Source organism: Schistocerca nitens, chromosome 6 (genome assembly GCF_023898315.1).
Source record: "Schistocerca nitens isolate TAMUIC-IGC-003100 chromosome 6, iqSchNite1.1, whole genome shotgun sequence".
Taxonomy (NCBI): domain Eukaryota; kingdom Metazoa; phylum Arthropoda; class Insecta; order Orthoptera; family Acrididae; genus Schistocerca; species Schistocerca nitens.
The window spans coordinates 478,746,945-478,758,844 of NC_064619.1; the positions used below are offsets into that span (position 1 = coordinate 478,746,945).

The 11,900-nt window shown below is 43.7% G+C and overlaps 1 protein-coding gene across 1 annotated transcript in view; it reads left to right on the forward strand.

Moving 5' to 3' along the window:
- The window catches only part of LOC126262353 (transmembrane 9 superfamily member 4), a 59,638-nt gene that overhangs the window by 21,917 nt on the left and 25,821 nt on the right, over positions 1 to 11,900 (forward strand). The window contains exon 5 of the mRNA XM_049958929.1: positions 1,923 to 2,200. Within this exon, the coding sequence (XP_049814886.1) occupies positions 1,923 to 2,200 (278 nt within the window). The remainder of the gene's footprint in view (positions 1 to 1,922; positions 2,201 to 11,900) is intronic.

Here is an 11,900-nt window from a genome sequence, read left to right on the forward strand (position 1 = left end):
ATGTGCTAGGAAATGCATTAATTCCATGTAGCTGAAAACCCAAGAGGTCCTTGGTGAACTCATTGCTCTGCAGTTAGGAAATTTACTGTGGTTTTCTTCACAGGCAGCAAAAGAATTAATGTAAAACCTGTAAATAGTTGTCATGTTAGCATATTCAGGAACTACAAAAATGTGTGCCATTATATTAGGTAGTCACTGCAGTTTTTAGTGGACTTCAGCCTTATTTGCCCAAAACATCAGAGTTAAGAGTGCTGATTATGTGCTTGATTTAGGCATGGCCACCCAAACTGTGTACATTAACTTCAGGATGCCGTCCACATCCATTGAAAGTTGGACACATTTTTGTATAACCTTTCTCACTTGAAACCACTGTCTTATGAAATATTTATCATTGCCATTGAAATACCCCATATGTTACTGATTAAATGTATGTAAAAGTGGCTTCCAGCTTTCACAGTCAGTCTCCAAAAATTTTGTGGCCTTGGCTCCACAGCCAATGCCACACTGTGAAAGAGCACATACTGTGACGTGGGCACAATCACATAGTACTGGTTCTCTTAGCAAAATATTTATTTTGTAAAATCGAATATTTGCTTCACATCACAGTGTGTGTAATCAGTTTCATTTTGCTGATACCATTACCATCATCTGATGCAATTTACTCAAAGCTGTAGTACATGTGTAGTTGTGTTCAGAAATATGTCCATGAAGGCAAACATAGTAGCTCTTTCTTCTACTTGCTTTGTGTAGTTTTCAGGACTTACACCTGCCTTGACCATCAAGTAAAATTCCTTGTCTTTTACAGTACTCATAACATGCTCCTAAAAGCAGAGAGATCACCTTGAAATTCGTGGACACCTTTATACAGATCCAAACATCTTTTTACGAAGTATCGCTGGTGTAGATGCTAAAACATACTGGAGATAAAGAGAGTTAGATTGTAGCAGTACCAGAAATGGAAGATTTCAGCATGCACTGCTTACATATTGTCACTGTACTGTGCCAGAGAAAAGCTGTGTATTAATGCAAAGAGCAGCTAGAAGTGGAGACAATAAGTTCTTTGTCAGTATCTCTTACACCATAGCCATTTTACTAATTGAGGTGGTGCAGTGGTAAGAAACTGGAATTGTATTCGGGAGGATGGTGGCTCTAATCCCCATTCAGCTATCCAGATTTAGTTTCTCCCCGATTTCCCTATGTCATTTAGGGTGAACACTGGGATAGTTCCTTTGATAGGGCATGACTGCCTCCAATCCAACGTAGTGCTCTGCCTTTAATCACTTCATTGTCAGTGGAAACTTAAACCGTACTTTTTCTTCCTACCTTTTCATTTTACATCCATTCCTTAGCCACAGGGGCAGTGTGGAGTTCTCTGTACCTCCTCTATGTTGGTCATTTCATCATTGGTGAAATGAATTGCATTTGTGGGGTGTATTTTATTACAGTAGGCATTGTGGTGATTGACTTCTGTTAGAGATGGTATAAGGAGAAGTGTGAAACACAATTTGATTGTGCTGTAGAGTTATGTATCCCATTTGTGAGTGTTATATAGTGGGTTAGTGTGGTCTGATGTGTTAAATGTAATGTATTGTTATTCATGTTATTGTAGTGTCATATTCACATTTCTAGTATGTGATAACTTTTCTTCCTTACTGCTATAAATATTTCGTAGACTCTCTGCTCCCCTCAATTTCAGAATTCTTTAGTCCAGCAGCTAATTACTACAATGTTGCTGCAACTACATTGATTGACAGTTTCTAATACTGCTGCTACCACCACCATTGTGTGTGTGTGTGTGTGTGTGTGTGTGTGTGTGTGTGTGTGAGTAATATTTTTCTGTAAGAGAATTTACTTATTTAAATCTAACTATATTGCAGGTACAAAATTTATATTCTTTACATGTGAATTACTTCAATTTTCAGGGATGTTTATCGTGTCGTTGGGTTTGAAGTAGAAGCTCAAAGTGTTGATCAGTCAGATTTAACAGTTACTGGTGACACATGTATAATTCGTGAGAATCCAAGGCCCCAATTTGTTAATAAACGTGGTGGAACAAAGCTTTTCTTCACATATTCAGTTGAATGGAAAGCATCAGAAATCAGTTGGGCATCCAGATGGGATATATATTTAGGAATGAATGATGTTCAGATCCACTGGTTTTCCATTGTGAATTCTCTGGTTGTCGTCCTGTTTCTGTCTGGTAAGTAAAAAATAGAGTCTTTGGATAATGTGTCTTGTAATGCGGTGTAAAATTATGTTTGTTAAATCATCGTTCTTCTAATATGCCTCATGAAGTAAATCAGGAAATGCAAAAAGTGTCAAACGATGACAGACATCCAAATATTGTGAGTTTTAACACGTGGAACTGCCTTGGTCCAGCATAGATACATTCATCAAATGGGTCTGGAAGTGGCACTACTGTCGTCAAGAGATGATAATCAACTGAAAGACAATGCAAGGGTAATTTAACCTCAGTTTGAGACAAAATGTTTTTTGGACAGACAGAAAACAAATGAAAATAGGAGCACACGTGGCGTTAATGTCTCATCATACTTTTTACTTAAGGATATTAAGTGTGTTGTCTCCATTTTAAAACTTCTGTCCATTATAATGTTGCTAAATAACTTTATTTCCAATGGCTGTATGTATCTTGTACACCGTATTGCTCCCCCCCAGGGGGTCCACAACTCTTTTGTGGATACGTGCGTAGCGAACACGGGACCCCGAGCTAATGTGGCCCTCCTTCCTTTCCGGGCTGCATACCTTCCTTTTCTGCATCCTTCCCTATCCCCCATCTTCGCCCCCCCTCCCCTCACCTCTGGCTCTTTCCTTCCCTTTCTCCCCCTCTGGGAGTATGGTTTGTGCCTACATCTCGAGACGGACGCTCGTAAATGTAACGCATTCTTCGCCTTCTCTGCTTGTATGTCTTCATCCTTCCTTTGTCCTTCTCTTTTCCTTACCTCTTCTCTTTACCCTTTTCTCCGCTGCGGCGTTTGAGACCTCTCTTCTTTCCTTTCCCTTTCTTTGTTTTTCCCTTTCTCTTTCTTCCTCCCTGTGCATGTCTGAAGGCCGACCCACGCATTTTCGTGCGTAGCCGGTGACGTAACGCGTAATTCCCCGCCCCGGATAGACAGGTAGGACACGTACGTACCCCCTGGTAATGGCCAGGCCCAGGGAGGGGTGATTACCCGAGCTGATACCTTCCGAAAGTGCCGATTGGTCCCTCCGTCCGTTTGTCGGGAGGTGTGACCTGAGGTGTGAACAATCACCTAAGGCGGGAGTACCCTCAGAGAGGGCCCCCACAAGGGAAGAGCGCGTCATCGGAGACGCCGGTAATCATGGGAGATTCTTCCGCAATGGTTTCCTCATCTTCCAGTACGTCTGCTCACAAGTGTAAGTTCACTGAGTCTCAGCCACAGACAGTTCTTCCATCGTTGCCACAGTTCCTTGTTGTTTCTCGGTCTGACGAAGGTCACGACGTCTCCACGGTCAACCCTTTCATTATTCAGAAAGGTGTCGACGCAATTGCAGGCCCTGTAAAGTCTTGTTCCAGATTACGGAATGGCACCTTGTTGTTAGAAACAGTCAGTGCCCTCCAGGCACAAAAATTGCTGCGTACTTCACTGCTCCGCACCTTCCTGTCTGGGTTGAAGCGCACCACGCTTTAAATTCCTCACGTGGAGTCGTTTATACACGCTCCCTCGACGGATTGTCTGATGAGGAAATTCAGCACTACCTGTCTGACCAGGGCGTAACAGCTGTTCATAGAGTTATGAAAAGGGTTGACACGAACATCATTCCAACCCGCACTGTCTACTTGACATTTGACAAAGTTCAACTCCCATCGAAAATCAAAGCAGGCTATGAGATAATTTCCGTTCGCCCTTACATCCCAAACCCTAGGCGTTGCTATTGGTGTCAGCGGTTCAATCACATCAGCCAGTCCTGTTCCAATCCGGCCAAATGTGTTACGTGTGGCAAGGATGCCCATGAGGGTGCTTGTCCACCTCCATCCCCTCGTTGCATCAACTGTATGGGTGACCATGCTGCTTCCTCTCGAGATTGCCCCATTTTTAAAGACGAAAAGCTCATTCAGGAAATAAGAGTGAAGGAAAAGGTGTCGCTCGAAAATTATTCGCAGTATACAGCCCACCGTGCCTCAGACAGGAAAATACAGCACTGTCCTTGCTTCTCCTCGGCCAACAAAGGAGGCGGCCACGCAGACTTGCGACCTCACCTTTAGTGCCACGGTCGCCAGATCGGCCAGCGCAAAGATCGCCCGTTCAACCTCACCACTTTCGCCTGCCCACTCTATGGCTCACCCTTCATCGGGTTCTGCTAAATCTCGAGCCCAAAAGTCAGACACCAAGACTTCGAAAAAAGTGCATACTCGTGAAGGTTTTTTACGTACCCCAACTTCACAACCATCTGTTCCTCCTTCATCTAAACATCATGTTTCCAAGAAGGCTAATAAGAAACCCAGTTCATCTCCTCCGCCAAGGCGTGTCTCATCTACAGCACCACCTGGCGGAAATCGCCCTCGGCTGTCTTCTGTGTCGCCGAGGCGCACTGGTGGCGGCCAATCGCTGGTGGCAGGAGCTGCTCATGAACAACCTATGGATCAGGATCTTCTGCCTTCGGCTGAAAGCCATTCCATGCTGTCGGTCGCAAGCTCTGAGCAGTCGTTGAGTTGACGGCAACCTTGATCACATTCCTCCATTTTCTGTTCACCCTATGTCCATTATCCACTGGAATATCCGCAGCATTCGAGCCAATCGGGATGAATTGCGATCCTCTTACGATCCTACTCGCCGGTCATCTTCTGTCTTCAGGAAACAAAGCTACGTCCCCATGACCGCTTTGTTCTCCCCCATTTTCAGTCCGTCCAATTTGATCTCCCGTCTGTTGAAGGCACTCCAGCCCATGGTGGACTCTTGATTCTTCTCCATGATACTCTCCATTATCACCCAATCCCCTTAACCACCTCCTTCCAAGCTGTCGCTGTCCGTCTTTCCCTTTCTGGATATACCTTTTCTCTTTGTACTGTATACATTCCATCGTCCACACCAATGGCACGAGCTGATCTCCTTCATCTTCCTGGTTAGCTTCCACCCCCCTATTTGCTGGTTGGGGACTTCAATGCCCAGCACCCGCTTTGGGGATCTCCACATCCTTGTCCACGTGGCTCACTATTGCTAGACGTCTTCCACCAAGCGGATCTAGTTTGCCTCAACACTGGGGTCCCTACATTTTTGTCTGCCTCCACGACAAATTTCTCTCATTTGGACCTTTTGGTCGGTACTGTTCCGCTAGCTCGGCGCTTCGAATGGTTCGCCCATGATGATACACACTCAAGTGACCACTTTCCATGTGTCCTTAGACTGCAGTATCAACTGCCATATATGCGCCCGCGACGATGAAAGTTTGCCCAAGCCGATTGGACACTTTTTTCGTCTCTAGCGACATTCGATGACAGTCACTTTCCTAGCGTCGACGATGAAGTCACACATATTACAGACGTTATTCTTACAGCTGCGGAACGTTCAATACCACGCACCTCCAAATTGCCTCGGCGCCCCCCAGTTCCTTGGTGGAACGAGGCATGCTGTGACGCAATACGTGAGCGGCGACGTGCTCTTCGTGTTTTCTGCCACCATCCTACTTTGGCCAACTGTATCCGCTATAAGCAGTTCCGTACGTGATGCCGTCGCGTCATCCGCGATAGCAAGAAGGCAAGCTGGAAATTCTTTAGTAGCTCATTTAACACCTTCACTCCCTCCTCGGAAGTTTGGAGTCAGATTCGACGGTTATCAGGTGCGCCTAGTTTCTCCCCAGTCTCTGGGCTCACTCTCGCGCATGATACATTAGTGGACCCCATCGCAATTTCTAACTCCTTAGGTAAACACTTTGCTGGGATTTCGACCTCTTCAAATTACCCGCCAGCGTTTCTCCCGAAGAAACGTGCAGCGGAAGTGCAACCTCTTGCTTTCTTCTCTCAAAATCGCGAAAGCTATAATACTGTTTTCTCCATGCGGGAACTCCAACATGCACTCTCTTCTTCTCGCTCCTCCGCCCCAGGACCGGATGGTATCTACGTCCAAATGTTGCTGTATTTATCAACCCATAGTCTGCGTTACCTCCTTCGCCTTTATAATCGAATTTGGACCGACAGTACTTTTCCCAGACGATGGCGGGAAGCTATCGTCGTTCCTGTTCCGAAACCTGGAAAGGACAAACATCTCCCCTCTAGCTATCGCCCCATTTCTCTCACGAGTAGTGTGTGTAAGGTTTTGGAGCGTATAGTGAATTGCCGTTTAGCTTGGTGGCTGGAGTCCCGCAGTCTTTTAACACCTGCTCAATGCGGATTCCGAAAGCATCGTTCTGCAGTTGACCACCTTGTTGCTCTCTCCACTTATATCATGAACAATTTTCTCCGGAAACGCTAAACAGTAGCAATATTTTTTGATCTGGAGAGAGCATACAATACCTGTTGGAGGACAGGCATACTCCGCACACTGTTCTCTTGGGGCTTTCGAGGTCGGCTGCCCCTTTTTCTTCGCGAATTTATGGCAGAGCACACATTTCGAGTGCGGGTCAACACTACTCTCTCCCGTACTTTCTCCCAAGAAAACGGGGTACCCCAGGGCTCCGTGCTAAGTGTTGTACTGTTTGCCATTGCCATAAATCCAATTATGGATTGTCTCCTTCCTGATGTCTCGGGCTCCCTCTTTGTGGACGATTTTGCGATCTACTACCGCTCTCAACGGACCAGCCTCCTTGAACGACGTCTTCAAGGATGTCTCGATCGCCTCCACTCTTGGAGCATCGAAACCGGCTTCCGTTTTTCTCCCAGTAAGACCGTTTTTGTTAATTTTTGGCGACGTAAGGAGTTTCTTCCACCCTCCTTACATCTAGGATCTGTCAACCTTCCGTTTTCGGACATCACTAAATTCTTGGGTCTTACGTTTGACAGAAAACTATGCTGGTCCTCCCACGTTTCCTATCTTTCGGCTCGCTGTCTGCGATCCCTCAACACCCTCCGTGTCCTGAATGGTACCTCCTGGGGAGCGGACTGAGTGGTCCTTCTCCGCCTCTATCGCACCTTAGTGCGCTCGTAATTGGACTATGGAAGCATAGTTTACTCCTCTGCTCGGCCGTCTATTCTTCGTCATCTCGACTCTATCCACCACCGTGGATTACGTTTAGTGTCTGGAGCTTTTTACACCAGCCCTGTGGAAAGCCTTTATGCTGAGACTGCTGAACCTCCACTGTCCAATCGGCGAGCAGTCCTTCTGAGTCGTTATGCTAGCCATCTGTCTTCCATGCCTGCTAATCCAGCCCATGACATTTTTTTCGACGCCTCCTTTGATGTAGGGTATGCTGGCCACCCCTCCTCCCTACCACCACCGGGAGTCCGCTTCCGTCAACTGCTCCATTCTCTTTCCTTTCGCTTTCCTAAAACCTTCTTAACAACTTGGGGTACAGCACCGCCTTGGCTCCGTCCCCGGATCTGCCTGCTCCGTGACCTTTGCCAATTTCCCAAGGATGGTACCCCTTCACTTGTTTATCATCGGGCATTTGCTGCTCTATGTGCACAAATGAAGGAAGCCACATTTATTTACACTGATGGCTCGAAAACATTGTTAGGTGTAGGGAGTGCCTATATTGTTGGCGACACCCCAAATCAATTTCGGCTTCCCGACCAGTGTTCGGTTTATACTGCGGAGCTTTACGCTGTTCTCCAGGCTGTCCACTACATCCGCCGCCATCAGCGGATACAGTATGTTATCTGTTCAGATTCTCTCAGCTCTCTCCTCAGTCTCCAAGCTCTTTACCCTGTCCACCTCCTGGTCCACCAGATTCAGGACTGTCTGCACTTGCTCCACCTGGGGGGCGTCTCGGTGGTGTTCCTCTGGCTCCCGGGGCACGTTGGTAACTGTGGAAATGAGACGGCCAATATAGCGGCCAAGGCTGCAGTCTCTCTTCTTCGGCCAGTTATTCAATCGATTCCCTTCGCCGATCTACGGAGCGTTTTATGTCGTCGTGTTGTTCTTTTATGGCACGCACATTGGTCGACACTTCCCTATAATAAATTGCGGAACGTTAAAGCTCTTCCTTGTGCTTGGACCTCTTCCTCCTGAACGCGTCGTCGGGAGGAGGTAATTTTAACTAGACTCCGGACAGGGCACTGTCTTTTTAGCCATCGTCATCTTTTAAGCGGCGATCCTCCCCCTCTCTGTCCCCACTGCTCTCAGCTGTGGACAGTAAGACACCTTTTAATTGAGTGCCCCTATTTTACTCCGTTACGCGCCCGTCTACAGCTGTCGCCTGATATATCGTCAATTTTAGCAGATGACACGCGCTCGGCCGATCGCGTTCTCGAGTTTATTAGTGCCAGTGAAATGACGTCAGTCATTTGAAGCTTTTTTTGGGGACAACCAACCCCTTTCTGTAGTGGATTTTTAAGCCTTCCTTCTGCTTTTAGTTTCTCCAATTTTTTGAGTTTCGTTCCCATTGCTGCTGGTTTCCATTTTTGGTTTTTATTGTTTCCTAAGTCATGCGCGCCTAAAAAAAAAGTATTGCTCTTGCAGGCACCATTTCACCTATTTACTTCTTATGTTGCTGTAATCTTGGCACTTTTGTATCTTATCTTGAAATCTCAGATGTGTTTGTAGGGGAAAGAGGTTTTACAGTACAAATTTATTGTAAAGCTGACTTACTAGATCAAATGTAAATAATATTTCTGGTAGGAATTAATTACATGAAATTTGTTAGTGACAGACCACAAGATCAATATTTAGTAAAGGTGTGACAGTCACTAACACTTATTCAAAGTAAAAAATGTTTTTTTAATACTTAACAACATTTATTTGAACAGTCAGAGAACATTTGACCAGTATCACAATTTCTGTGAATCGAGGTATTTGCTTTTCGTTGAGAAGAGCAATTAAGCGGTGGAACACGGCAAATCCAAAATTTTGTGTAGTCAGAACCAAATCTGGGATGGAGGAAAAAATAAATAAAAAGCTTATTTTTAATGTAAAAAAAAATGATTTTATTGTACTGTAGAAGTGAACAACTCATTATTGAAATACAGTTTCTCAGGACGAAATGTTTGTTGCATTGGTAACTGCATTACAGAGTCACACTTATGAAATAGTACTGTAATTTTCACTTACAGTAATGTGCAAAATTGGTAATCTTATTTTTTCATGAAGAACAGAACCTACTTGATGGTATGATGTTGTGCTAGCATCACGTGAACATCATGTTGGTTGGTGTGGCAACAGTGTGCTGTTCTACTTAGTATAATGTCAATTCAAGTGCATCTGCACTGTCAGAATATGACACAGTATGTTCAGGGGTGTCTTCTCTTTTATTATCTTTATCTTCTGAGTTGTCATTGGGTTGATCCTGGGCTCTGGAGACAATGGCTTCAACAGACACTTCTTGATGACCATTATCATAGATTGATATCCATTCTTGAAGGCAATTTTCCCCTGCTTCTTCGTACTGTGGGATTTTTGGACAAACTGATGGATATCATTATTGTCTGATGGCAGAATGGATGGGGTTTCTTCAAACACAGTATTTGGCCACAGTTTCTTCAACGTCGTTTGTATTAAATCTTTGTTAGATTCCTCCCAAGCCTCAGCTAGCAAACAGATAACATTCTTTACTGTTGTTTTTGTAATTTTTTTCAAGATGGAACAGTTCGCTCTTTCAATTAGAAATTGTAGAGGTTTTTTTCTGGTATCCAACTTAAGGTTTTGTGACACACCGTTATCCATTGGTTGCAAGACAGAGTTTACATTTGATGGCATTTCTGAAGGGTGTAATGAGCATTTTCAGTCAAAAGTAGAGCTTGAAGTGGCAGTTGATTTTCTGCACTGAATTTTCTAACAAAGGGGATAAATTGTTTCTCGAACCTCTTGCTAAACAGAACGCCAGTCGTCCAAGCTTTACTTTGATTTTTGTAATAAACAGGGAGAGCTTTCATATTCATATCTTTTTTGGTCTCCTGGTTTTGCGGACTTTCGAATTACCATGAGCAATAATTTGCTTGTTGCTGTGGCGTTTCTACAGGCAAAAACAGTAATGTGTTGTTTATTCATTTTGAAACCAGTTTCAGATGACGCTTCTTTTGAAGCAAGATTTTTTGCAGGAAGTCCTTTGAAATTCAGTCCAGTTTTTTCAGCATTCTAGACTAGATGTGGCAAGTAATTTTCTGATGATATCAAGTTCACACACTTATCTAAGAATGCATCCTTGGTGGCAATATCGGTTGCTAATTTTTCTCCACTTATCATTAATTGTCATATCCTGTCTCTTCATCCAGTGGTCTAACCACCCATTGTTGGCAGTAGATGTTGACTCACCATTAACAAGGAACACCTTTTTGCCTTTCTGAGTGAACCACAAGAAAATTCCTGTGTCAGTTTTATCATATGACAACACGATGGAGTTGTGGTGGTGTTCCAAAGTTTTTGCACCAGCTGTGTTGCAGAAGCTTTCAATTGTCCTGAGGTTTATTTTATCCAGCCACTGATGGTGGCTTTCCCAACACCAAATTCAATAGCCAATTTTGTAGGTCTTTCCCTAATGTCAAGTAGCTTAAGCACTTGCAGTTTTTTCTTTTACTGTACAGGAACTATGTTTTCGTTTGTTTGGCATTGTACTGTGTGGTTGGGATAACACTTGTTTTATGTGTGCTGTATTAATTTGTGTGTGATAAGAGTGAACACAGTACTGTGTAAGTCAATCCAAATTATTCTGAATACTGTACTTGAATATCTATTAACAGCAGCGAAACTACTGTTATTTAGCTCCTCTGAAAAAGTTAGCAACACTACCACATGTGATCGGCTATGTAGTTGTGTTGTTGGAGAGTATTGTGCATGGTATTTGCAACATTGCCACTTCCTCACATCATTATGCTAAGTTACCTTGTTGCTATTTATCCTATCCAATAGGTGTATATATAATTTTTTCCCCTCAAACAATTGTAACATTTCTGAATTCGAACAGGTGACAGGCCCAATTAGTTTAATTAGTTTGGAATACTGGGGCTCTACTGTAATGTTAATTCAGTCAGTACTGAGTCTGTGAATTATTAGTTTTAAATGTGGGAGGCAGATTTTAGGTTGCCAGTTTCATGCCAGTGTGCTGCGATGTATTAAAATTTATTTTAGAATGTTACAGTGCATTATACAAGATCAGTGGTCAACCTCTTCGGCCTCTTTAATGATTAAGTTAGCAGTACCAATTCATAGAGGAATGTGATATTGATGATTCTCCTGGAAACCTGGCAAGGACCACATTTACCCCAGCAGTTATGTTAAAATCATTCTCATTAGCTACACAGTCATAAGGACAACTGACTTTTTCATGAGGCATAACAGTCGGGAAGTTCTTTGCTTCCTTTCAACATAAATATGAGTCCAAGAGATAGGATATATTTTTCTGTTTAGGTTGTAATATTTATTAAGATCTCTTCCTAGTTACACAATCAGTTGTGGCTTAAAAAGGCAGTTTTGAGAGTTAACTGAGAGATGGTGCCATTTACATACCTATGGCACCTTGGTGTGGGTAAACACCCTTTTCAAACAAAAACTGTGTGTATGAGTAGGAAAGGCTCTTATAAATATCATGGTGTCTCTCTCATCCAGTACGCTTGGCTGTGGTGTCCACTACAAGAAAGATCCAAGAGAGATCATTTTACTGCTGATACACCAGCTGTAAGCTATCTGTAATGCAGGCAACAACTAAGCTGGAGAAATCTGTGATAATTCCAGAGGTACAAGAATCTAAATGGTACAAAGGATGGGATGTAGAGAAACATCTTCCATCATAATGCAGTTCCTCTCCTATGAAACAGTTTTGCTTATACCCAATTGGAG